At 42.3% G+C, this 27,473-nt stretch overlaps 2 protein-coding genes across 5 annotated transcripts; both read left to right on the forward strand.

The window, feature by feature from the left end:
* Positions 1–1,340: 1,340 nt before the first annotated feature.
* On the forward strand, positions 1,341–22,148 carry RBBP5 (RB binding protein 5, histone lysine methyltransferase complex subunit). Of its 4 annotated transcripts, none has more exons than XM_075910510.2 (14): positions 1,341–1,558; positions 2,602–2,627; positions 3,518–3,690; positions 4,936–5,076; positions 5,689–5,851; positions 6,932–7,041; positions 7,789–7,908; positions 8,259–8,412; positions 8,529–8,600; positions 9,942–10,059; positions 12,175–12,244; positions 12,944–13,173; positions 14,247–14,441; positions 19,027–22,148. In XM_075910510.2, the coding sequence occupies exons 1-14, from the start codon at positions 1,540–1,542 to the stop codon at positions 19,053–19,055; spliced, it is 1,620 nt and encodes a 539-aa protein (XP_075766625.1). In that variant the 5' UTR covers positions 1,341–1,539; the 3' UTR covers positions 19,056–22,148. The 4 variants fall into 4 exon arrangements, with proteins under 4 accessions (XP_075766625.1, XP_075766626.1, XP_075766629.1 ...); XM_075910511.2 differs by having other exon boundaries at positions 19,030–22,148; XM_075910514.2 differs by having other exon boundaries at positions 14,247–14,324.
* Positions 22,149–22,297: 149 nt separating this feature from the next.
* Positions 22,298–26,656, forward strand: TMEM81 (transmembrane protein 81). Its single transcript, XM_089773700.1, has one exon. The coding sequence runs from the start codon at positions 24,084–24,086 to the stop codon at positions 24,906–24,908; it is 825 nt and encodes a 274-aa protein (XP_089629826.1). The 5' UTR covers positions 22,298–24,083; the 3' UTR covers positions 24,909–26,656.
* Positions 26,657–27,473: the final 817 nt, after the last annotated feature.

The following is a 27,473-nucleotide window of genomic DNA, read 5'->3' on the forward strand; positions in this document are numbered from 1 at the left end:
ACAGAAGAAGCTTGTCTCCCCTGACCCCCGAGTAACTATGAGGGTTGAACGGTCATCTAGCTAACATTCCTGTAGTAAACCCACAGTGCTTCTCTGCAACTCAACATAAACTGTCTATCTCCTTATCTAATGATCAACATTGCATGAAGTGAGTTCCCAAGCAGAATGGAATGACTGAGGTAACAGGGAATAAATGTATCTTTCCTCTTATAGGTAGGAGAAATGCTTCACTAACTCTTCCTGTGTCTGACATTTGCACCATGGTTTCTTATTAGTTCCTCTTATATAAGTATGTGTCTTGGGAGTGGAGTAGAGTATATTGTCACTATATAGTAGGAGATCTTGCCCCTTGCATTTACTGATTTCCATCTAGTTTCTTAACTTGTCCTTCAGAAATGGCACTCTCTCTTTTTGGCAACTGAACTCTCCTTACATTGCTGTCGATATGGGACCTGACTGCTCATGCACTATCCTGCAGAGGCAACTCCTATAGCAATGGATGGGGAAGAGTAATTGGAGTGCCACTTGACTGAATGAATGGCAACTGCTTATCAGTGTCTCGAAACCTCAAGCTTTGTGCAGGTCAGGCTTCTCTAGTGGCTTCCTCTATCATGACCAGTTTCAAACTGTTCAGAAGGGGGAGAGGGTGGAGTGCTGCAGAGCTAGGCTTTTTGTAGCAGTGGATGCAGTTAGTTATTTCTGTCCAGGGGGAGACTAGAGAATAAAGGTTGAAAGGGGCCAACTTCTTCTCAGGGGCTCTTCATAACAAGGTTATGAGCCCTGGCAGCCATGCGGCATACAATAGGAATGGCTTAATCAAAAGTCTGTGCGGTGGCGAGAGCTACACAGGGGGTGCTGTACAGTATCATGATGCTGCAGGAGAACTGGCATCTATGTTCTCTGGGCCAGTTTCTCAACCAGTGGTATGAGTACCCTTAGGGATAGTTGAGAAGTTTGGGAAGTACATCAACACAACTGAAATTTGGAGAAAAACTTAACAAAAATTCAGTTAAGTGCTCTATTTTTGTACTTTTTATGCCCAAAATTTTCTTTGCCTACCCGATATGATTAAGTTGTTTAAACAACTGTGGTGCAAGGGCAGAAAAAATTGTGTCTGAAACTGTAGGTAGGAGGGGGTAGTTTATTAAAAAACTTGAGAAACACTGCTCTGAGACAGCAGAGCGCCAGTGCTGTCTCCTCCTCCTCCCTTGCTACCCGTGTGCCCGCGGAACCTTTCTCACTCGACCGTTTGCTGCAGCTCGGAACCTTTTAACCGGCGCACCCCAGAGAGGTGCCCTCGCCGCTGCCTGACTTCCGAGGCGCGGCTCGCGCGGGCGCGGCACTTCCCTCCCCGTCCGGCTCCACGGCCGGCCGGCCCGCGTCCGCAGCCGCGCTCGGGGTGGGAAGCCGCGCGGAGGCGGCAGCGGCGGGGGGCAGTTGATCAGGCGGCGATTGGGGCAGCCCCGTTCCAGACCGCAAGGCCCCCGGGGTCTTGGAGTGGGAGAGGAGGGGCCGCGACGGAGCGAGACCGCGGCCAAGATGAACCTGGAGCTGCTCGGTGAGTGGGTGCGAGCGCCCCCCCCCTTCTGCGGCGGGTCTGCGGCGTCCCGAGGGGCCGCGGGGGGGGGCGGAACATCTCGAGGGCCCGGGGGGGGGGGGAGAGGAACGTCCCTTCCCGCGGGGGGGGGCCCGATCCTGGGGCCTGGCGGGGACACGGGCGGGCTGGTCGCTCAGTGCGGCGCCCCCCCCCCGCCAGGCGCGCTGGATTTGGGGGCTGTCGCCCTTCGGGCGGAAATCACGTCTCGCCCCCCCCCATGTTTTATTATTCCAGGGAATAGGAACAGCCCCTACGTGGGCTCTGCGAAAGGAGAACCGGGTTTCTGTAGGAAGGTCTCGGGGCGCCAGGGAGCAGGAGAGGGGGAGGCAGGAAGCTGCCTGTACGGGGGTTTGACAGCTGTTCGGGGGCAAGAGCGCTTTGGAGTCGTTTCTTTATCCCTCTTGTCTGATTGCCTGTCCCTTAGCCAGGGTGGGACCAGCTCTGAAAGGGGGTTAACCAAAAAACTGGAAAACCTGGCCGAGCGGCTGGGTTGCCTTCAATAAAACAGAGAATCCTAATTTTGCAATGCAGAACTACTTGGACTACTGCTAGGGGTGGAGGAGCTGTCAGCCCGATGCTGGTTTTGTTGCCAATGTGCGCTCAGTCAGTTTCACCAACACAGCTGCTCCTTCCTCTCAGCCAGAGTCTGTGCAGATGTATGACACCTTGTTGGAGGGACACAGGGAGGAGCTGAAGCAGGGAGGAATCTTATTTGAAAACTGACAGCGACACACCTTGATAGTTGGGTAAAGCATCTGGGGTAAAACATAAAGATCCACACTGATATGTTCGTGGTTATCTATGCTTGCCAAGGCATGATCCTGCTACATGCAAAATATCTTATTTCTCATTGATTGTACTGGGAGTTTAGCGTGCTTGTGGGACCTATTCCATTAGAATAATTTCAGATGGCTTGTGTGTGAATTGAAACAGCGTGGGATAGTTCAGTATTAAGTATGTGATTTTTATAGAATTTTATTCAAACACTGTTTGTTTTGTTGCAGAGTCATTTGGACAGAACTATCCTGAGGTAAATCTCTTTTCTCAAAGGTCACTTTTTCTTTAACGTTTGTTGGATTACTGGCTTGACTTTATTTGTATTCACTTTAAATCTTTCCTGCATCATTTAATTGTTGTTCTTAAACACACACACACACACACACACACACACACACACACACACACACACAGCATCTGTTATAGGGCTCTGTTTAACTGAGGCTTTAAGAAAGTTAAGTTGTCATGCCTTGCAACTATATCCATCTCAAAATTAATTGTGCTAATGAAGCCATTGTATGTGCAGGACTTGCTTGTAAGCAGTCAAGTGCAGTAGGGAAGAGATGCCTGTATGGATATAGATCTCTGCATTGAGTTGTTTGGTATCTTCGAGAACCCAAAACACTGTTCATTTATGAATGTGTTATTTATAGGGGAAAATATTATCTTCAAATTTGGCATCAGGTTATCTGACTTTGAAATCTGTCAGGTTAAGATTTGTGGCTCCTTGGAACACATGAAAAGTACACTGTTAGCATAAAACTTGTATTAAAAATAAAAAGTAGTCTTGGTCTGTCTTACATCTGGGCTGACTGTTTGCCATTTGGCTTGGAGAAGGGGAATTTTAAATATGCTCCTTTCCCACTTCAAAATAAATTCTGAACATATTTTTGTACTTAGTGAGCTTTAGAAAATGCACTTTTAAAAGCAGTTTCACTCCTAGTGGTTTGGCTTAAACCTGGTTGAGTGCTCCTTCAAGTCTGACTATGCCGATCCAAATATCTGGATCTTAGTTTTCAACTGAAATCTCAGGTGGTAGCTCATAAGTTTTGCCCATAAGACTTAAAAGTAGATAAAGTGGGCACAAATCTTGAAAGCAGAAGTTGAATTCTAATGGTCTCCTCTGCCACTGTTTATTTCCAGGAAGCTGATGGGACGCTGGACTGTATCAGTATGGCTTTAACGTGCACCTTCAATAGGTGGGGCACATTGCTTGCAGTGGGCTGTAACGATGGCCGCATTGTCATCTGGGACTTCTTGACGAGAGGCATAGCCAAAATCATAAGTGCCCATATCCACCCTGTCTGTTCTTTATGGTAAGAAATTACCTTATAGAGATTGAATGTGGTCTTAAGTATTATGAAATTTCTGTTCTAAACCAGAGTTTATGGGAGGCTCCTAAGGGATTAGAATACTCCAGTGCCTCATTCCTAACATTCTCTTTCAAGTTCAGAGATTGAAACCCCTTTTATGTTGGATGCCACACTATGTTTGCTGGGTTCCTTTGTCTGATTTTACCTCTTTTCTCAATAGCTGTGAATTGCAGGTCTTTCAAATTTGTTGTCAAGACTACAGCATCAAGAATGCACTCCTGTGATTTAAAAGAGCTGTCTTTCTGTCAAATAGTGTAATTGGCCCTTAAAACCAGAGAATTTTAGAGAATTCTTTTACTGGTAACTTTTGTATAAAGCAAATTCATTCCAGTTTCACTCTATTCCGGATTATAATCTGTGTCCTAGCACAGTATCTTGGTCTGTCTTTCTGCTTTGCTGTGAATGGAATTTGGTCAACTCTGAACTTGCTGTGAAGTGCTGGCCATTTTCAAGATCCATTGAAGTAACCTATAAAAATGAATAAATTGAGGTCTATCAGCACTTCATAGGAGCTCATCCTCTAAGTAAGAACATAAGAACGTCCATACTGAGTCAGACCAAAGCTCAGTATCTTTTATTTTGACTGTGGCCAATGCCAGAGGGAGTGAACAGAACAAGTAATCATCAAGTTATCCCCGCTGTGTCACCCATTTCCAGCCTCTGACAAACAGAGGCTAGGGTCACCATTCCTATCCGTACTGGTGAATACGAATCAATGGACCTATTCTCCATGAATTTATCTAGTTCTTTTTTGAACCCTGTTAATGTCCTGGTCTTCAAAACATCCTCTGGCAAGGAGTTCCACAAGTTGACCATGTGCTACTGGAAGAAATGCTTCCTTTTGTTTTAAATCCACTACCTATTAATTTCACTTAGTGACTCCTAGTTCTTATGTTATGGGAACAAGTAACTAACTTTTCCTTATTTACTTTCTTGATACTTGTCATGATTTTATAGACCTCTATCATATCCCCTCTTAGTCTCCTCTTTTCTAAGCTGAGTTTTGATGAAACGATATGCATAGTCAGTCTGTGGAAACACAAAGATGAAAGCTACATTGAGCTGCCAAGAAGACATTTTTACAATAGCAATTCATAGTTCTAATAGATAATTTAAACTACTTTTTTGTGAGCATTAGTTTAGTGTATTGTCTTCCTTAAAGGGTAATTTGTTTCTCTTCTCTTGCAGCTGGAGTCGAGATGGTCACAAACTGGTGAGCGCTTCAACTGATAACATCGTATCACAGTGGGATGTTCTGTCTGGAGACTGTGACCAGAGGTTTCGGTTCCCTTCACCCATCCTGAAAGTTCAGTACCACCCCAGAGACCAGTAAGTTCTATAGAAAAGAGCCCTCCTTAGGGGGCTTTTATGAGCTGAGTGAATGTTTTCCTTGTGCAGTTGTATAATAATGAAAACCCTGTATATCAGGTCTTGTAAAAGGATTTTGTAAAAACACCTGAATGTTGTGTCTAGTCCACCAGATGCTCTCCCTTCAAAGCCTTAGCAATATGAACAAGAATAAAAATGTTTTTGTTAAGACTCTAGCCTGCTTAAAGATAGTTTTGGGAAATGGAAAAGGATAAACAAAAGGATGTGTCTTAACAATTTATTTACACATTTTTTGTTGAGTTGGCACAATTGATGTATATGCTTGGGAAAACATCCCTAAAGAGATGTACACGTCAGCGTGGGGTTGGGGGAGGGGAGGAATAAGACTATGTTGTTCCACAGTTGTGGGCTAGAATAAGTCAGTTAATATCTGTTGCTCATGAATGCAGGAGAGAAGCCAAGGAAACAAAAGAACTTGTATCCTATTCAGCTACACTACAGCCCTGCTTTTCTCACAATCCTTCAACTTTTTCATACTAATAAATGTGAAAATTGGAGACACTTGGAAAAAGAGAGAAACTGCTAACTCTTTCTTTCTTTTCTCCTTTGCAGAAACAGGGTTTTGGTGTGTCCCATGAAATCTGCACCAGTGATGCTAACGCTCTCTGATTCAAAACACGTAGTTCTACCTGTGGATGATGATTCTGATCTAAATGTGGTGGCCTCTTTTGACAGGCGAGGGGAATATATCTATACAGGCAATGCCAAGGGGAAGGTAAGACCACAAAGTGCTGATGTTCAGTGAGTGTAATTACAGGTTGGACCTCTGGTCTGGCACCCTTGGATCATGACTGATCCCAGATGAGGGATTTTTCTGGACTAGGGGAGGTCATTTCTGGCCCCTTTGCCACCGCCCCCCCACCTCAGACCTGGCCCAGCTGCTGGCCAGAGCCTGTCATCAGCCCTACTACCCTGCTGGCCCCATCGGGCTCCTTAGCCCTGCCAGGCAGCCCTTCTGGGCACTCCATGTTCTCTGGCCCCACTGGGTGGTCCTTTAGTGTAACTTTCTGGTCCTGGAACAGCAGGATCACAGATGTTGCCGGGCCACAGAGTCCTGGTTTAAGTGTCCATTTAGAGAGGTCAAGTGCCTGGCCTTTTTAGGACGAAGTCCTTTGTTTTGGTCTGTGAGACATGTTCCCTCTGAGAGTTTCTTGAATCATTACTATTATATGATGACTATTACCTTTGGTAAAGCATATTAACCTTATCTTTGAAATCTGTAGAGATAAAAATGCTGTTTAAGCACTAAGTATTTGTATTGCTACTACATCCAGGAGTTCTGTGGCACCTTAAAGACTTATTTATTTGGGCATCAGCTTTTGTGGGTAAAGACCCACTTCATCAGGTGCCACAGGATTTCATATTGTTTTTGCAGATACAGACAGACTAACATGGCCCACCCGCTGATACTTGAATTGCTACTGTTTTTGAAAAGATTTCTTTGGGTCTGTCTTCTTCCAGTGCACTTAAATCACATGATAAAAAGTGCCATAGCTGTATAATTCTTATCCGAGATAGAGGTACTCACCAAGGTGCACCTGCTGATTTATACCTCTCACTGTGAGGTACACATTCTTCCTGTTTTCCTACGAGGCGGTGTAAGGCATAGGGTGGACAAATTCCTTGTTGCTCAAAACCACAAGATTTAGTTGCAGAACAGAAACTAAAAACTAAAAATCCCAACTTAGTCTCCGGCATCATACCTAGGTTACACAGCCTCACGTTGTGAGAGTTCATGAAAATACTGATTATTTTCTGTGTTTTTTTATTTTTATTTTTTTTTTATAATCTTCAGATCTTGGTCTTAAAAACAGATACGCAGGATCTGGTTGCTTCCTTCAGAGTAACAACTGGAACCAGCAACACCACAGCTATTAAATCAATAGAATTTGCCCGGAAAGGAAGGTGAGTAGGAGAGAACTGGAGATGAATTGAAAAGTTTTAATATGGATGAATGGATTATAAATACACTAACTGAACATATGTTAATCCATATAGACACCGATGTTAAACATAAATATGTTGAAAGCCTTTCCTTACTTGTCACCTCTAGAGTTTTGTTGAACTCTACTGCAAGAATCAACCCTTGAAGTACAGCAGTGAATAACATTAGAAGGGTTCCATTCTGCTTTAGGTTTTGAGCTCATTTTTGGATAAAATATTCTGAGTAAAAGAGCATGACTACCTGTTGCTGTGGCTCCAAAATTAGTTGCTGTGGGGGATGTGTCAGCTATAAAATTCAAGTTAAAGCTTAACAGCTATACACTCTCTGTTGCAGAAATGTCAAGAGCTGGAAATGTGACAGAAGAATGTGTTGATTTCACAGTTCTGGCTAGTTTTTAAAGGATAACTTTATTTTTTGAATAAAAAGTGGGAACGAGAAGGAAATGAGATGAATACATCTCTAGCATATGTTTTCTTCATAGGTACATGTTATAGCAAATGTTTTGTTTATATGGGGTTCAAACCTGTTAACTCAACTGTCATTAACATCCGGGGGGATTTGTGTGTGCTCAGCATCTTCTACGTGCAGACCATTATTGTTAAACATTTAAAACAGGGTATTTTACCCATTAGTATAGGATTTTTAAATTATTCTTGAAATCCTTGCTTTAATGTAAACAGCTCTCTTCTGTGTTCTCCCTCCCACAGCTGCTTTTTAATAAACACGGCTGACCGAATAATCAGGGTGTATGATGGCCGGGAAATACTAACCTGTGGGCGAGATGGAGAGCCTGAACCAATGCAGAAGCTGCAGGATTTAGTAAACAGGTAGGAAGAAGCAGTGAGAATGGTGGCTTGAGAGAGAAAGCTACATGTTTTGGTGAAACCTTCACTGCTCAGTATGTGCAGACAAAGAATAGATCTCATTCAGATCACCTTTGATGTAACCTAATAATTGTTTCTCATAAAGCTTGTGCTAAAATCCTACCTTCTCTACGTTGTACAGTAATGTAAATGCATTGTTTTGTCTAATGAATGGATCACTTGTTCACCGTTGTGTTAAGTTTCTCTAAAGCACCTGGCATTGGCCGTTGTTGAAAGATGTAATACTGGGATAGATGGATCTTTGATCTGACCCAATGTGACTGTTCTTACGTTTTTAATTCCCTTGCATTCAGGACACCGTGGAAGAAATGCTGTTTCTCTGGGGATGGGGAGTACATCGTGGCAGGATCAGCACGGCAACATGCCCTGTATATCTGGGAAAAGAGCATTGGAAACTTAGTGAAAATCCTCCATGGAACCAGAGGGGAGCTGTTGCTAGATGTAGCAGTGAGTGTCTCCCCCATAATTTTGTTGTCAGTTGTAATTCTAACAAACAAGCTTTCTTAATTCCCTTAAAAATAAACTTTTTCTTTCTCCTCTTTTATTCATCCAAATAATTCTAGTGGCATCCTGTCCGACCTATCATCGCTTCTATTTCCAGTGGTGTTGTATCAATATGGGCTCAGAATCAAGTGGTAGGTATTTTATGGATACATTTCCATAGGGGACAGTAGCCACTTAATTCTCTCTGGGCAGGTTGTGTTTCAGTGTTCTGGCAGGCGATTCTCCACAGAATTTTCTTTCCAAAAAGTTACTGAATTTGCTCTTGATTTAAGGGCATACTGAAGGATTTTGGACCTTCAGAGAGGTAGCCACGTTAGTTTGTAACTGGAAAAACTTAAAAAACAACAAATAGTCTAGCAGCACCTTAAAGACTAACGAAACATGTAGATGGCATCGTGAGCTTTTGTGGGTACAACCCACTTCTTTAGATGACTGGAGTATTAAAAGTCCAGATCCAGGAATAAATAAGAGAAGGCGGGGATGAGAGGGAAGAAGGGGGGAAAAGGAAAAAAAAGAGAAAAAAAGTAGTGAATTAGATTATTCAAGTTACAAGAGGCTGATAAGAACAATTTGCACCTCTGTAAGTCCCCATTGTTAGGTTGGTTGGTTAAGTCAGTGGTCCCAAATCTTTGGGGCTGCTGGATGCCTGGTCACTAGGCGGGCGCACATAAATGCTCCGGCGGGCACCGCGTTGGGGACCACTGGTTAAGTCATTAGGATGTGGAAGGTAGTGTGGGAGCCAGCCATGTATTTATTCATTACTCTCTGATAGGAATCCAACTTGTAAATGAAGTTAAGTTCCAACCCTTCCAACCCTGTGTATTTGGATTTTGCTCACTTTAAGCACAGCAGCGTACATTAAGGGACTTCTCATTTGCTTGAAGATAAGCCTGAGCATAAATAGGGATGTAAAAAAAAGAATAAAAATATTTATCATGTAGCCTATAAAAATTTTCTTGGTTAGACAGTTAGCTGCTCCTGGGGCTGCCCCTTGCAGAGTTTAACTGTTAATGGCAACCAATAAGCATTAGCTTATCTGCTAACCGGTTGAACTCTTACATCCCTAAGCATAAGCACCTTGCTGAGTCTGAGCCTTATAGAAGAGCCTGAATTCTCACGTTACAGGAACAAAGTCTTTCTCAATTTATTATTCTCATATAACTGACCTGAACGTAATCCCGAACAAAAATGATGAAACCTAGCATGCATCCTCCTAGTTATGGGAGTCCTTATTAATGTGCAATGACAGTATCTGATTTCAAGGGCTGAAAGAAATGAAAATGACCAGATGACCACAGAAACTCACTTTCCCAGTGTTTAGTCTGCCATGTGACTGTGAAGCTCAAAGAGGGGCCAGTCTTGTGACAGTGCACATGGTTTTGGTGCAGGGCTAGGGCATAATTACACAAATGTCTCACTGCAGCTGCTGCTTGTTTGCACCAGGTAAAGTTCTCTTTGAATTTGTGGTTTAGGAAAACTGGAGTGCCTTTGCGCCTGACTTTAAAGAGTTGGATGAAAATGTAGAGTATGAAGAGAGGGAATCAGAGTTTGACATTGAGGATGAAGATAAGAGTGAGCCAGAGCAGACAGGTAACACATACTGCAAGTATATGTGTAACAGAGACATGGCTATACGTGATATTGTTTGTTAAATAATTCCTATGTCTGGACACACGGTAAAATAGAAATTAAAGATATGTGACTAAAAGCAATGATGAAGGATAAAACAAGCTAGGATTATTTGTCATAGGCAAAGCAACACCCTCCACTTGTGCTTTTGCTTCGAAGGTTTTTGTTTGATATCTACCATTTCATGTAAAAAATAAGCTTAGCACCTATCATTAAGAGGCCATACAAAGTGAAATACCTATGCACAAACAAAATAAAAGCAGTAAGCAAACATGCCGTAAGCCTCTTGGAGGGAATCACTGTTGTTAGTGGGAGAGGAAATGTTCAATTTCTAGCAGTAACAACATTTGCCACTTGGTGGTGCCAGAATAAACATTCGAGTGAAAGATGATTTTTAAATCAACAAAAGGTTAGGAGCTTCCAAATTGTTTATAAAATTCTGCTATTGCCAAACACATTTTGTGTATGTTTTGTAGCACATGCAGTGTCTAATGTTACTTCATGTCTGGGCCTTTCAAGCATAAATCAGATTCATAGAATTGTGGACATGAAGGGGCCTGGAGAAATCTTCTAATACAGCCTCTCCCCGAGTTACGAACCAAACATTTGGCCGTAACTCAATCTGTTCGTAAATTGGACCCCATTGAGTTACATAGCGACTGTGCTGTTCATAAGCGCGGGTTGCATTCGTAACTCGGGGACCGCTTTTACGACTGCTCCATGGGAGCTTTGGTCGTAAATGCGAACAGTTGTAACTTGACCGTTCGCAACTCAGGGACTGGCTGTACAGGGATTTTCAAACTCTGAGTCACGGCTTGTAAAGGCAAGCCATTAGCTGGCTGCAAGACACTTTGTTTACCTGTGGCTCTGCAGGTATGGTCGATCACACCTCCCATTGGCTATGGATTGCTGTTCCTAGCCAATGGGAGCTGTGGGAAGCGACAGAGACTAGGACATCACGTCCCGCAGCTCCCATTGGCTGGTAACAGAGATCCACAGCTAACGGGAGGTGAGATTGCCTGTACCTGTGGAAGTGCAGGTGTCAAACAAAGTGTCTTGCAGACAGCTAATGGTTTGCCCTTACAAGCTGCAACCCAGAGTTTGAAAACCCTTTTTCTAATCCAATGCCCTGCACTCAAGGCAGGACTAAGTATTATCCAGACCATCCCTGACAGGTGTTTTGTCTAATCTGCTCATAAAAATCTTCAGTGACAACAATTCCACAACCTCCCTAGTCAATTTATACCAATGCTTAACTACCCTCATGGGAAATTTTTCCTAAACCGCCCTTGCTGCAGTTTAAGCCCATTGCTCTTTCCTCTCCTCTGAAGTTTAAAGATAACAATTTTTCTCCCCACTCCCGCAGTTGCGTTATCTGTAGTTGAAAACTATTACAGTGTGCGTTCTCTGGATATTCTCCAATTTGTCCCAATTTAAATGGCAGCAAAAGGTATTTAGTGGTGGGAGTTGTTTTATTTTTATACATATATAAAAAAACCTAAACCAATTTTAAGTCCATTTTAAAACATGACATAGGAAATAGTAAAAACCTGAAATATTTACTGATATAAATGTGTTTTTTTTTTAAATACTCAGTTTAAGATGTGGTTTATGACTAAATAGAACAAAATGTACTTTTAACATATTACCTCCATAATTTAAGATCCACCTACACTAGGAAAATGCTCTGCCATTTACAATGGGCCCGCCCCATTCTGTCCCTCAGGAAAAAATGTTTTGGCTGCTGGTATAGATAAGGCTTAACTCTTTGCAGCTATTACAGAAAATGTGCTAGATACCTGAATATGTTTGCTTACATGACTTCAATCAGATTAACAAGGTAGAGGTGGGATTTTTAAGACATTGCTGCTGGATTACCCGGATACTTGGGCAAGCGGTGAAAAATCTGATTCTGCTGTATTCAAGAGAAATGTCTTTGGCCTTTTGACTTAACTTCATTATCGTAGATCTTGCATACTAGACATTCCGGCATCAGACATTTTACTGCTCTTTGTACAGAGGAGAGAGCTGTGTTTTCCCTACCTGACTACTTCGCTGTATTTCTTTGTTTTTCAGGTGCTGATGCTGCAGAAGATGAGGAGGTGGATGTAACCAGTGTAGATCCCATTGCTGCTTTCTGTAGCAGGTAACTTTAAAAAAAAAAAATCTGGAAATCCCAAATATGTGCTGAAGATTCTCTGTGTAATATGTAAATTGCACTTATTCTATATGTAGCAAGTGGCTATGTTGTTATTTTCATGTGTTGGGGTTTTGCATGCTTTCCTAACAGGGCTGAGAGGAGTTATGTGTCTAGAGAATAACTTACTGAGACCAAACGCAGAGTGTACAAGACTACTGTATTCTGCAGTCTTACGTGCTACCCTAACAAGGTGTAAAACCTTAACATTTCACACCATCTTTAGTTGTCCTTGAGAAACAATAAGGGTATAGTCCTATCATATTGCTCTCCCCTGTTGTTTTCCCCCAAAGACCTGACAAACTTGTAAAGATATATCTGTTTTTACCTTCTTAATTTGCCTAAGCTTCGAATCTCACATCGTAGCCAACGTAATGGTGGTCCAGGGAGTACTATGAAAATCCATTACCACAATTTTGTGTGTCATGAGGCACTCTGTGCTTCTTGGAGTTAGATTCCTTGCCTCCACAGTGCTTCATCTTCCCTTCTCAGTCGTCTTTGTTGTTCGCAGTGCATATTTTTATTGCCTGATAATTCTGTAGAGTTGGGGTGTGACTTCTTCCTACAGCAACAATCTTACATTTGGGACTTAGAGAAAAATGTATTAAATGTACATGGCTTAACATTAAAATATTTTCTCCTTCACAGCGATGAAGAACTGGAAGACTCCAAGGCATTGTTGTATTTACCTATTGCTCCTGAAGTGGAAGACCCAGAAGAAAACCCTTATGGACCTCCACCTGATGCTGTGCAGACCTCCTTAACTGATGAGGGAATAGGCTCTGAGAAAAAGAGGCAGTCATCATCCGATGGACCTCAGCCGCCAAAGAAGAAACCCAAAATGACCAACATTGAACTGCAAGGAGTGCCTAATGACGGTGAGTGAAAGCTGCCATCTTTTTAGTGTCCATTCTGCTCTGATGGTGGATGTTTCATCTTTGCTGCATTTCCAGCTGCCACCAGTTTCAAGACCAGGCATTACAAAATCACTTTCTAATCCTGCTAATAGACAAAACCTTGATGTTGCTTTTGATAGTTGTTGTCTTTGGCCATCGCCCTATACGAAGTTCTGTTAAAATAACAGAGTCCTGTGGCACCTTAAAGAACTAACAGATTTATTTGGGCATAAGCTCTTTTGGGCAAAATCCCATTTCGTCAGATGCAACTGAAGTAGGTTTTCGTGGATAGAGACTAATGTGGCTATCCCTCTGATAAAAGCTCTGTGGTAACTTGCATTCCTTTAGAAATGAGTGAAGTCACTCTGAAACTGATTTTTACTGCTCTTTGTACATCATTCATGAATCTGCTCATTTAGCCACAGAAGGTTAAACTGGAAAAGTTTTGCCATTGAATAAGTCACCTTTATCTCTGCTAGCCCTCACTTTAGAATAGCATTAGAGCCTCAGTCTACAGCAACAGAAATGCAGTATATTGAGTTCATAAGTATATTAGAAATAGTATATTCAATTGGTATATTGAGTATATTAGAAATAGTATATTAAATGGGTATATTGAGATCATAAGTATGATTAGAAATAGCAAAATACATTTTGTTCTGTGTTTATGCCATTCTGCTAAAATTGAATGTGTCTCCCTGATAAAAAGCTGACTTGTATCCTGTGGGAAGGTGTTCTCTTCAGCTGCATTGATTTAGCAGTCTGAGACTGATTCCAAGAAGTAATTATTGCCATAACTGTAGTCCCTATTTGCCCTCACCCTGCTGATTTCATGCACTCACAGTGTTTTGGATGTTTGATCAGTGCTAGTCATTTCTAAAAATAAAACAATCTCTTGTACAGGTTTTCAAAACGTTTTTTCCTTCTGTGATGGAAAAAACCCATTTTGTGATGACGGAAATATAAGGGGAGTGGTGGATCAGGTGACTTCACTTTGCCACTCCAATGGCTATAATGCATGTGTGACTATTTCAAGTGCACCTGTCTCTCTGCAGAAGTTCATCCGCTGCTGGGTGTGAAGGGAGATGGTAAATCCAAGAAGAAGCAAGCAGGCAGGCCTAAAGGATCAAAAGGTAAAGAGAAAGATTCTCCATTTAAACCGAAACTCTACAAAGGGGACAGAGGTGGTTTACCTCTGGAAGGAGCAGCGAAGGGTAAAGTGCAGGCGGAGCTGGGACAGCCTTTGACAGGTAAGGACCCAGCGTGAGCGTCGTTGGCTTGCTTGGTGGCCTTGCTTTGTACAGACCCTGACTTGATACAGTCTTACCACTTTATCTTCCCAAATGGCATTTGCTCACTAATTGTTTAGCTGCTGTCAAGGATAGGCAAAATTTTCCTTTATATTGATCACAGAACAAAAACAGTGTACCAAATGAAAACACACACCTGGTTACGTATATTGCAACTAAAAACACACAGGATTGTCTAATATAATATTACCTCAGTCTTTTGTCAATAGTGAAAATATTAGTGATGGTTTAATTCTTTGCCATGGTACGTGATGGCTCTTAAATTCACAATAGGCTTTGGTTTGCCAACCAGGGAAATTGTGTTTTGACATTGGTGTCAGGGCAGAATGTAAATGGTGTGGAGGATTTTGAGGTGTAAGGTATTGCTCCATGCCGTCATCAATAGTGGTTGATATGTCAAAGAACCTTACATTTGCATAAGCCTAATTGCTTCACAAGAGCATTGCTGCTAGCAGTGGCTACTTTGACCTGGTTGCAGGTACTTAGCAGTGCAAAGATTATTGCTGCGTTTGAGAAGTTTCTTGCTGACTTGATATTTCTCTTCCTTATTTTGGTATATTGTACATTTTATGGATTATTTCTGGTACTTAAAAAGTTACGATTACACTGGGTCAGTCCAAAGGTCCATGTGTCTAGTATCCTGTCTTCCAACAGTGGCCATTCCCATTCTGGCTAATAGGTCTATCAATGGCTATCTTCTGTTAATTTATCTAGTTCTTTTAAGAACTTTGGTCTTTGCAACATCCTCTGGCAAGGAGTTCTGCAGATTAACTGCTTTGTGTGAAATACCTCCTTTTGTTTGTTTTTAAGCCTACTACCTATTAAATTTCATTTGGTAACCCCTAGTTCTTATGGGAAGGAGTAAACAATTCTCCTTTATTTGCCCACACCAGTCATTTTTTTTATAGTTCTTAATTAAATAGCTTTCATATAACACTCTTCATCATACAAGCCTTGACAATTAATATACACACATCCACACCCTCCCTATGCAAGAAACTAACCATTTATCATGAAGGAATTCATAAATATTCAGTGGATTTTCACAAAGTAGTACAGTAGTTTGTTTTATTGTTGAGGATAAAAGTATTTTTCTGTAACTTTGCTTATGAACTCTTTTATTTTCTCCACCTCTGGGCTTCTCCTGAATGAGCAGCTACCAAAGCTCATGTTTTCCTAACTGTAACAGAGTACTGTGTCTGAGTTCATGCCAAAATATATACCTGTAACTTTCCATTAGGCAAAAGCTTCATTTCCTCTAAAGAAACGTAGTGATACTCCTTTTAGCAGATGCACAATGCTCTGATCTGGCAGGGGAAGATGAGATCTTCCTAATCCTCTATTTCTTAAAGGATACTTTAAAAAGGACACTGTCAAGAGGAAATTAATTCTCCCCTTACACCTGTGTTGGAATTCCATTGAATTCAGTGGGAATTTTATTGCTGTAAATAAGAACAGGATTTGCGGACTTTGCATTTTTCTGTTCACTTGCTGATTCTTGTGCGTTAACTTTAGGAAACCCATCCACTAATTATGGGAGTTTAGCTACTTAACAATGTCCTTTTTAGCTAAAATGGACAGAAAGCAAAGGGTCAGCATTTCACACATGCTGCAGTAGCAGATTGGGATCATGTTCCTCTACCTGCATATTTGGAAACGCTCAGTCAGGTACAGAAAAGCAAAATATGAATTGGAGTTCGCTGTGTTAAGTGCCATTTTCTAGGTGTGTGAAAGTAAGTGATGCATGGAGATCCAAAGACATGATGTGATTCATACACAAAATTTTGCATGTCCTTGAGTACAGCAGCTCCTGCTATGGATTTTAGGCTGTCCAGATTTGATTTTTTTCCTTGCTCCCCACACTGCTGGGCCTATGTTACCCACCTTGCTCATTGTCCTTCCTGCTCTGCTCCTGTTATGTTGCTTGTATTGGTATCAATTAGTGCTTGTTCTTTGCATACAAGGGGATATTATATCAGAAATTTGTCTACCTTCCAGGGCAAAAATTGTCTATTGGATGTGCAGCTTGACTGGTTTTTATTGTTGCCATTTAATCTTTTGATGTTCTGTACCTCCAAAATGCTTGAAATGGAACCGAAGCTGTTAGCCAAAACCAAATCTGATGCCATGCAAAAATTATTCTTAATAGTGAATGTAATTCGAATGGCTTTAAATGTCATCCTTGTTTTGGCACTTAGGTGTATCTAAAATTATCCTAGATTGCCCAAGTAACTAGACACCATACACTTTAGTTTAGAGCAAAACTATAGTGCTAAACAGTATCTGATTTCTGAGGATTCTGAACTACCCTGGCAGGCTTTCTTTGCATATCCTGCTCCTGCCTGCACCATCATGTCGTGCTAGAGGGATGGAACCAGTTTTTAAAACCAAACAGGTACATGAATGAGTGTGTGCAGAATACAGGACTATACATGGCTAATTAAGCACTGTATTCAAACAGCTATAAATGGAGAGAAAGCATCATACAGTGTTCAACATTGAAAAGGAAAGAAAAGGGGAAAAAACACTCCAGTTCAGTGCTTTTAAACAATATACAAGATGTGTAACCTTTGCGTTTATGTGACTATATATTCTACCTGTTCTTAGGCAAATGGCATTACCATCATTAGCGAGACTTTTCTTGTGTTTTTCGGATACTGTATGTGTACAGTCCTAGAGGGGTAGCTTTATAAATGTTTGTTTGACTTGCCTGAGACATTTTTTTTGTAGGTGGATTACAGCCTGCATTTTCTTTGCAGCTTGCCATCAGTACTGCTGTACTTCCATCTCCTCTATAATGCCATTTCAAAGAAATTTCCTAGTATATGATCTGAATGCAGCAAAAGTTAAAATGAGTTCCCTTTCCCTTGATTTTGGACATCATTGTAAACTCAAGGATATAAAAGCTAAATGGAATCATTACAGTATTGTCTGATACCTGTAGATCCCTTGCTATAGAATTTCACCCATCGTTGTTGCTGATGTTGGGAATGTGTGCGCCTGTATTGCGCACTCATAATATTATGTATTTTTATTGTTGCCATTTTATTGTTTCACCTACTGAAACGAGGGTTAGGAGGCCACACACTTTTTCTGAGATCCTGGAAACCAGGGCTTCTTTTTCCTAAGGAATGGTGGATTTATAAAACAAATTATTAGCCAATCCCCCACTGGCGTTAACAATCTTAGTGGGTGCTAATGGGCAATGGAGTCTTTTCTTTTTATTGTGCTATCAGTAAAGTTTGTATTTTTTCATTGGTGCTAATTCAGATGTGCTTGAGCTTGCTTGGGCATTAAGCAGCTAATTAGTATTATTTTTATACCATACTTATCTTCTGTTGAGAACCAATTAGAGCAGTGTTTCTCAACAACCAGTCCATGGACCGGTGCATGTCCCTGAGATCTCATTGACTCAGCTAGTGCCTGATATAAAAAAGATTGAGAAACCTGGCATTAGTGCACATCATATTGGACTTAATGGGACTCCTCATAGATCACGTTAGTGGATCTCAGTGCAGGATTGAGGTCAATATGAGGAGAATACACTGGTTGAAACAAGTTGATGGAGTAGCCAGAAATGCCCGGCCTGGAGGAGCATGCACTCTTTCAACTCCTCAAGCCCAGTTAGCTCATAGATAGAAATGTTCAGGCCTGCTGTCTCTCCTTTCCCTTGTCCACCCTGTATTCATGCTTGCCCTGCCAGGCAATCAATTTTTTTTTCTTGAAGGCATCAGGATTCGCTGCTTGTGGATAGTCCCCTTCAAACACAAATGGCTTTCTCCTTGCTTTAGGAGTCTTGTCCGCTTATAGTGTGACCCACCACACAGACATTTTGCTAGCAAAGCCTAATTTATACCATGCCTCCTGCTTAAAGCCACTCATTCCTTGCAGTGCTGCTCTGTGAATTAGTGGGTCCATTGCTAGAACAGCAGTGCAGTAGGCACACTTCCTCTGGAAGCTGTTTGCTGCACCGCCATGATGAATTCAATCTCCGCAAGCCAGATATCTGGGATGCTGAGCCCAGATCAGTCTCTGCCATTATGTTGCCCAGTCTGACATTCAATGTATTTCTCTTCAGTTGATCCTGTAAAAATGAGTTACAGTATAAACAAGCTAATTGCCTGAGCCGTGTTATAATTTAAGACTGAAACTGTGCAAAAAACTTGAAATCCAAAACCAAATGGAACTTAGGTTGAGGTCAGTTATGTTGTGATCTGAGTGTCGGGATGAATTTAAGTCTGAAACTCAAACCAGGTAAGTTTGCTCAAGCTACTGCAGAATGAGAACAGAGTCCACATGTGGTATTTCTCTGTGCTTAGGGTTCTGTGCGCAGGCATCTTAAGTGGCGGTATAATTGCCAAACTGCACTCTGTCATGCTTCTAAAAAGTAGCATGCTATAGTTGCAGTATCTGTTTTAGTTTGTTTTTCTGGCAATGTTAGCGTATTGGGTGGCCTCCAGTTTCTAGAGCTGGTTTGGGGTTCCCTGGCGATTAAATATTTTTCACCTTTCTTTGATCTCTTCAGCAGGTGGTGCAATCTCAGAACTGTTATGAGGACATGTCTGCTTTCTCTTCCTCTGTTCTTTCCTATGTTGGCACCATCCTGTGGAATATGGACAAAGTACTTGGCTAGATAATGAACTGACTTGAACTTAATACAGCAGCAACCTGATTGCTCATGGATGCAGGGAGTGACTTTTAGAAGAAGTGAATTATGGAAGAGAAAATGGCCTTCGTTCCTTCCCCTCAAACCCCTTTTCCCCAAACAGTGTAAGATATTGACTCTCAGGATGGGAGATTTGCAAAGAAACTGAATGGAGTGTCTCCTTATAGCATTTGCTGAAGCAAAGTACCAGCTTTCCTTTAGCTAAGAAATCATTTTCTGTTTAGTTCTGAAGCATGCCAAGATTTTTAATCCCAGGACCATGTTATCCTCTGTGTATTCCTGAAAACTTCCATTTCATCCACTCATTTCAGTGAATTGTTGTGCGTTTTATTCTTTCTTTTGTGCCATCTCTACAGTACTTTACAGTAAGTTAAAAAAAGTCTGTTAATATCTTTATACATACAGCCCTTTTGTACCACCACTGCTCGCTCATGTGCAAGGTCTGATGCCATGCCAGCAGGAGAGGATTTCAAATTAGGAGCGGGGATAGATAGTCTCTAAAGTCTGCAAAGAATGGGCACTTTATGTAGTGGTTTATGGAGATGAAAGATGCCAGCTTCACAACATTTTTGTTGGTAGAGTTGGGGAGGGAGAAGACGGAAGCATGTCTAGATAAGAGCCAAGAATGTGACTTTGTTGCCTTTAGGCTAAGGTCTAAAAGATTGCATTTTGCTACTTGGTTGTTTTTGCTTTCAGTATTAGTTCTTTTTATATCGTCATATCAAGTGACACTGTTGGATCCTTCTTTTGCTGACCTGTCGTTGCAGTTCAAGAAGAATGAACCCCAATATTTATCTCAAAAGAAACTGTAGCATAAATACTCAAGCTTTTTTTTTTCAGTTAAATATCAAAGACCTTGAACAAGAGCCAAGAAGAGCCAATCATGAAACTGTGACGCAGGTTTAAGAGAAAAGGAGCCTTATATATTGTTTTAAGTGGTCAGATTTTTTCCCCTGGTGGAATAAAGGGAGGAGAAAGAGGTTTTATGTTTTTAAAAATCTCAAACTTTCTCTTCTTCCCATGTATGCTTTAAATTACCTTGTTCCCCAGTGACTTGTATCATACTGCCACTGTACTTCTGTGCAAGGAGAACTGGTTGGGAGCATCTCTAAAGTCAGTCAGATTGGTCCATTCTGATGATTAAATGACATTGATTAATATATACACAAAATTGAGATCAGCCTCAAGCCACACTTTGGAGTGTGCAACATGGTTGATCGGGGGGAACTTTTTGCAAATTAGTTCACAGGAAATTAGGCAGGATGTCTTGCAAATTATACTGCTGGTTCTTCAGGGTGCTGACTCTACCCTCAACCATTGAACTCAGTAGAGTTGACGCTCCTAGTGTCTTTCAGGAGTTGCTCCGGAGTGTGTAAGAAGGGACCCCACATAATAAAATCACTATCTTAGCTTGAGTAGCAAAAATGTAGTGTTGGACTGCTTCCTCATGGAGTCTGGAAGATCAGTTGTTACTTTACTTTGTACAGTGTTGGTGTAATATTTTTTGTAAGTGCTTACTTGCTTAATGCTTTTAAAACCTGTGGTGGTATTATGCAATGTCCTCTTTTATGATATCACCTAGAATGAAATGCTCCCATCTCAGTTTCAATCTGTAAGTTGTGTGGCTGCTCCTTCTTTCCACTTCAGTTCTAGATGACAAACCACAGGTGACAGACACACACAGAAGGCATGGAAAAACTGAAGTTCAACAGTACCATCTCCCCCAATAACTTCTTTGTGTGTAGCCCACATAATCCTGACAATACATCTGAATTTAAGGTGATCCTTATTCAACCCTGAGCAGAAGAGCGTCTGTTTTGCTTGAGACTGACCAGATGGAACATCACAGCGATTCTTTCTCCATCCCTGCCTACTTTCCAGGTGATGCCAGCAAGTTATTCGGCTTTTTATGCGGCAAATTAAAACAGAGCTTTCAGTCTCTGTTCTCCTCATTGCTCAGGGTGGGTTACACTTGTTCTTCAGCTACTTTCATTTATTTCCTTGCCTTAGTGCATCCAGCCTGTTCTCATTTTTTTGCTTTGTTTTTAACTTCGAAACGTCCTTCATAATACAGAATCCACTTGTCCCAGAAACCCAGGAGGTGAGACAAGCCTGGGCAAAGAGGGCAATTGCCCCAGGACCCGGTGATGCAAAGGAACCCACAGGGCTCCAACTGCTGCTGTGGTAGCAACCTAAGCCCTTAAAATCCCTGCTTCTGTGCACCGCCTCTGTGTTCCAGGCTGCTCTTAAGGCAAGCAGGAGAGGTGGGAGCACTGTGTGGCATGCTCCAAGCAGATTGTGTGCATGCGGCGTTCTGGGGTGCACTGAGGGCCAGCTGCCCTGAGCCCTGCCCCTTCCAGGAGCCTGGAGCCAGCCTCCCTTCATCTTGCCCAGGGACCCACCATGGCTAATGGCTACCCTGCAGTCAGGTACCTATGTATTCTCTAAAATAAGCAAAGCAGCCAGCAGCAGCATAGAAAACAAACAGTGGGAGATGAAGGAACACTGTAAATCAGAGACATTCATGAGAAAGCCAGTGGTTTTGTTCCTAACTTACAGTCCAGTGGCTTGCTTCATTTAATGGAGCTATTTGTTATTCCACTCTCACATATACTCTACTATGCTTTCCTTGCCCTTTGAACTCTCAGACAGCTCATTTCAAGTCTTTCATGCAACTCTTATAGTGTATCCGAATCCATCACAAGCCCTAGTACTGCCCAGGCAACGGCTCTGAAGATTGTCTTAAAGCATGATTGTCATGGACTCCAGCTGTCAGTTGTGTTGAATGCTTCTCCAAATGTACAGTGTATATCCTTGGGTTTTTTTCCCCTCTGTTGTCTTAATTCATTATTTTGATATCTCTGTAGTTTTGTACAAAATGATCCGATAATGGCCAGTTGGTAGCCATCACTGATATAGAGCAGTGATGTTAGCTTCTATGTTTGTAAATAAAGAGGTATGTTTTATTTCTTAAACTTGCAGATGAGTCTCTGTGCTCCTTTCATTCCATTTGTGTATCGTGGTAGTGCCTGAATTCCTAGCCATGAATCAGGAACCTATTGTGCTAGGTGCCATTCAATCAGAAAACAGTCTCTGCCTCAAAGAGCTTACAATCTACGGGTTATTTATTTTGCCATAAGAATTTGCTTTAATAAAATACCTTTATTTAACAAAAACAAATTCCTAGTCTAATAAAATTGTTTTCATGTTCTGTTAACTAAGCCAACAAAATCCAGTACAAACAGATGCTAAGTCTATTCTCCCTTGCATTTTGGTGCAAAACAAAACAAAAGTTCCTGAAAGTGAAACTGACCATAAGGGCTAGTGACATTGACGTCATTGAGTTTATGTTCCAGTACTCGGATGCTATGCTGAGTTTAGTAGAAATATTGAGAGATTGTAGACATGGAGAGAGCATAACTAGAGAATAGTAAACTGGATTTTAAAAACTCTTTCAGAATAATCCAAGGGGGTATCAGTAAGAGGGGCAGTTGTTTGTTAGCACTGTTCACTTTTAAGTAGCATGTCCATGTTCCTGCAGTCTGATCCTAGGAAATCCTTCGTAATATCCAATACTCAGCTTGCTGATCAGGGGCTACTTTTGTGTACTGGACTATTGTCACAACACTGTATTGCTCCATCAAAGATAAATGCCATATTTACTTCTCATGACGCACAAAACTTGGCACATTATTGCATCTGTCATTGAAGACTTTCACAACTCTGGTTCCAAAGCTGTGATCCCAAATTCTCATTGTTCTGTTACTCACACCTCTGTATATCGTAAGTGGCAATGCCCATTTTTTTTCTAATGTACGAATCATGAAGGTTGTGACTCTCCAATGATCAGTGAGTCAGTATCTGAGCCCAGAATAGAACCTGGATCTCCAATTCACAGCTAATATAAGAGGTATCTGAAATCAATACCACTAGCAAAGGTTTCAGATTTAACCATGGGTTTCTCACTCCCAGTCTTATGTGCTAATGTTGATGCTGTTGCCTCACCCTGGCTTGGGGCAGCCTGGCTTGATTAACTTCAAAATTTTAATGGGAGTTGGCCATTTTGGAGCATTCTTCATCAAATGACCCATTGAACATGGTTGCCTGGTTCTGTGCGGCATTCTTTGTGCCATCATCCTGCCTAGTAGAAGCCTGGCTTATGACATCATAATTGTTTCAAAGTAGCATGTGTTATGGAAACTTTAGAGACTTAATGGAGCCCTAGAAGGAAGTCAAGAACCAGGACACCTCTCCTGCATATACAAAATGCCTCATGCCTTGTTAGAAAGGAAAATAGCTCAGCATATAAACGATTTTATTAAAATAGTTATGAATTTGCCTTTAAACTCTTGATGTTCGGATGGCAATGAAGTCAAAAGCTTATCTTCATGATATTGGAGATTTGGGGAATGCTTTAAGTCTGAGGATACATGTATGTAAGACAATATTACTTCTGTACATGGTAAGTACTATTTTCCTATTGCTGGCATTGTATTGGGCTTTCCAGATTTTATTATGGATCATATTTTATACTTTGGGGCTGGAAAAACTCAACTGGAATAATTTCTCTTTGCTGCAGAAGTTGTTTTAAAATCATTTTTCAGTTCTCCCTTCTGCTTGCTAGAGTTTATATTAAAATATTTTGTATCAAAGGGGGATTTCTGTTGTTGAAGATGAGTAGTTTAAAACAAAGTATTAAACTTCTGTTATAGAAATAGGAACCATGTGATGAACAAGGGCTAACCTATTAATAGGTTGCGTTTTCTTTAGCAGCACTTCAGTTCAAGTCCTTGTCCTTGGAGGATTTCATGTATGTGGGGAATTAGGCTGCGAAAATGCTGCTCCTGGAATTTCAGTAATACGTAGGATGAACACTTATGAAAAAAGTCTTGTACTTGTTGGACTACTAACTGCCCATGGCTTATAACTCTGAGTCGGCAGAGATGAAGACCTTGGAAAACAGCTTTATCTGCGGCACATTAGCGTTTGGTTTCTATCTGCCTTTGTGGGCAGCTTCCCTTGAAACAATTACTGTCCCAGAGCAGCTGAAGTCAGCAGTAGCTAAGGTCTTGGTTAGCACCACATCCTGCAGTGTTACCTGTGGCCTGGGCTTCAAGGTAGAGGAGCTATGTCAGGTTGCCCCAAATGGGGAAAGGAGTCATTGTACCTTCCGCAAATCAGACTGCCTGACCAGCTGGATCTGTGGGTTGCTCCATTTCACTGTCCCCATTGGCAGACCATTTGAGCTCAGCTGCCTGACCTCTGAGATGATTGGCGTTGGTAGCCAGGCCTTTAGTTTTACGTGGCGGCTTGCCAGAGGCATAATCACCACGGATGATACACTTTTCAAAGCTTTCAAGACACCAAGCTTTGTCATCAAACTCTCCCCCGCCAAAGAATCTGATGCAGGGACTTACCGGTGTGATGTACAGCTGATGAAGACATTCAAACTCGTCAAGAGGATCTACTTTGGCCTCAGAGTGATACCTAGTAACTTGGTGGATCTGAACTTTGAAAAATCCTTGACTTGGGAGCAGAAGCTAGCAGCAAATGAAAAGGAAGGAAACCAACAGAATGGCACGAGTGTCATAGTACAGTGGCATCACCAGTCTTGGCAAAGAAGGGCTTTGTTGGTGTTCCTGATAGGAATTGGAAGTGGGGTAGCAGGAGGCGTGTTGGTGGGCACAGTTGTCTACTTTTTGCTGCAGGCTCGCAAGAAAAACAGAGCCATAGAGAAGTGAACTGCTTTTTAATGGGGTCTCTTCCTACAAAGGGCTAGCGTAAGTGTTGCAGTAAGCTAACTTAACATCAGTATTTCAAAGGGGTGTAGGGGTGTGTTTCTGATCAAATGAGCTTTAACTATTAAAGCCATCAAATGAGCTCTCATAATGTGCTTGCTTTTAGTTTCATAAGTCGGTGGTAATTTTCACAGGACTTAGGAGCCAGGAACTCCTGAGTCTCAATGATAGTCCTGATGCAGACTTGGGCAAGTTAATTAGAACCCATATTTGCAAAAGAGTTCATTAATTTTGGGTGTTCAAGCCACCTGAGGCTTTAACTTTAGGAGGGTACAGATGATATGGAGAAAACTACTCCTTGCTCACCAGTTCCTATCCTGCTAACTTCTGACTAGTTCAGGATATGCCACAACTGGCTTTTGTAACTGGTTTGCCTGACTCTTCTTCCCTACGTACTGCTGTAGTGAATATAGGGCCTGCCTCAGATTGGAGCTCCATTGTTCTTAGATGCTGTGAAACATCTAGTGAGATAATTATAGAATTGTAGGACTGGAAGTGACCTCAAGATGTCCCCATGTCCAGTTCCCACATGCAAGACAGGACTAAGTATTACCTTGACCATCCCTGACAGGTGTTTGTATACTGTGCTCTTAAAAACTCTCAGTGAAGGAGATTCCACAACCTCCCTAGGCAACTTATTCCAGTGTTTACTCTGACAGGAAGTTTTCCCTAATGTCCAACCTAAACCTCCCTCATTGCAATTTCAGCCTATTGTTTCTTGTCCCATCCTCAAAGATTAAAACAATTTTCTCCCTCCTCCTTGTAACAATGTTTTATGTAGTTGACAGTTTTTATGTCCCCCCTTCAGCTTTCTTTTCTCCCCGACTAACAAACCCATTTTTGTCAATCTTCCCTCAGAGGTCATGTTTTCTAGACCTTCAGTCATTTTTGTTGCACCTCACTCCTTGTCTGGTGCACTGTCTAGTTTTATCACACTGCTTCAGTGATGAAATTCAGTGCTGGGTCTCCCCTGTTTCCTCTATATGTGTGTATCCTCTGTCTTCCCCTTGGGCCTCGGACAGCGCTAAGGCCCAGTCATGCAACAGTGTGGCGCCAGTCAAGCTTTCTTTGCTGGCTAGAATAGGGGAGACTGCAAGCTTTAGCTGGCATAACTGCAATTTTCACCCAAGCTGGCTCAAGTGCTGCTGCTCTGAGGCCTTCTCAGCCAGTCAGCAACCACGTCATTTTAAGGATTTTGTAAAAAGGATTTAGTGTTATGCATCTGCTGAAGTCCCTTTTCCTTGTGGTGAGCTCACAGCCATCCCATCCATAGGATGGTTTGGGGCAGCTGCCCCAGGTCCCGTGCTTTGGGGGAGCCATCCCCACCCATCCCAGGGATGGGACAGCCCCGTATGGAGGTTAACTGCAGGGCCCAGGAATGCCTGGGGAATACATAACCTTGGTGGCCTGGTGTGGGGCCCCCCTGCACTCATTGAGGTTGCAGGAGCCACAGGAAGCCGAGCGACCCAACCGCCTGCTCCGCTCCATCGCCATCTCCGAGCTGGGTCGCCCCACTTAACTGGGGTGGCAGGAAGCAGAGCAACCTGGCCCCAGCCTGCTCCTCTCCGCTCCCCTGAGCAACACAGGGACCGGGGGAGCGCAGTGGGCTGGGGCCAGGCCCCTTTGGTAATATCCCAGGTTGCATCACTCGGGGGGGGAGGACTTCAAGAATGGGGGTGAGGTGGAGCAGGGGCAGGAAGGGGTCAGGACAGAGCAGGGGTGTGGCTTGGGAAGGGCTGGAGTGGGGGCAGAGCAGGGGTGGGAAGAGCAGGGTGTGGGGCAAAGGGTGTTGCGCCCTAGGGATGGTCCTAGTTGAGAGAATAAATCAGGTAGCAATCAACAGTTCTCCTGACAGTGGGATCCACAGAAGTCTCTTCTCACTCTAATCTCTGTCTCTGGTTTACTGTAACAAGAGGGTTTACCCGGTCTTCCTCTCCTCATGAAACCAGCACATCTAATTCAGGGGAAAACTATGACAAGCTTTTGTACTTACATTTGAAACACATTATGTAAAGCCCCACTGGTATTTCTTTACAAAAAGGTGGTATTTTGTGGCAGAAGTGGATGAATACAGAAGTAAACAAGTTCTCCGCAGAGCACTTTCTATAAAAGCCAGTATGACATATATTACATATAAATACACAGTCCCACATCTTCAGCTGGAAGAAATTGGCACAGTTCCTGTTGATTTCTGTGCCTTAATTGCTGCTGGTCATTAAGAGTGCACGCTGCACCCTCTTTGCAAAGTCAGTTCTTTGATTCAACGCTTATATGAAATGATCAGCAGTTACTACTTTTTTTCAATTTCTACTTACTCCACAGGTGGATTTGCAGCAATGCTTCGTCAGTTTAAAGCAGTGACTTTCAAACTACCAGTCAGAGAATGTCAGGCGCTGGGTCTCATTGCTGCAGGGGGATCAGGTGACCAGTGGGGGTGCTAAGGCAGCTCCCTGCCTGTCCTGACAACACAGCCTGTGCTGTGCCCCAGAAGTGGCTGGCAACAGACCC

This window comes from Pelodiscus sinensis, chromosome 27 (genome assembly GCF_052426305.1).
Source record: "Pelodiscus sinensis isolate ZL-2025 chromosome 27, ASM5242630v1, whole genome shotgun sequence".
Classification (NCBI taxonomy): Eukaryota; Metazoa; Chordata; order Testudines; family Trionychidae; genus Pelodiscus; species Pelodiscus sinensis.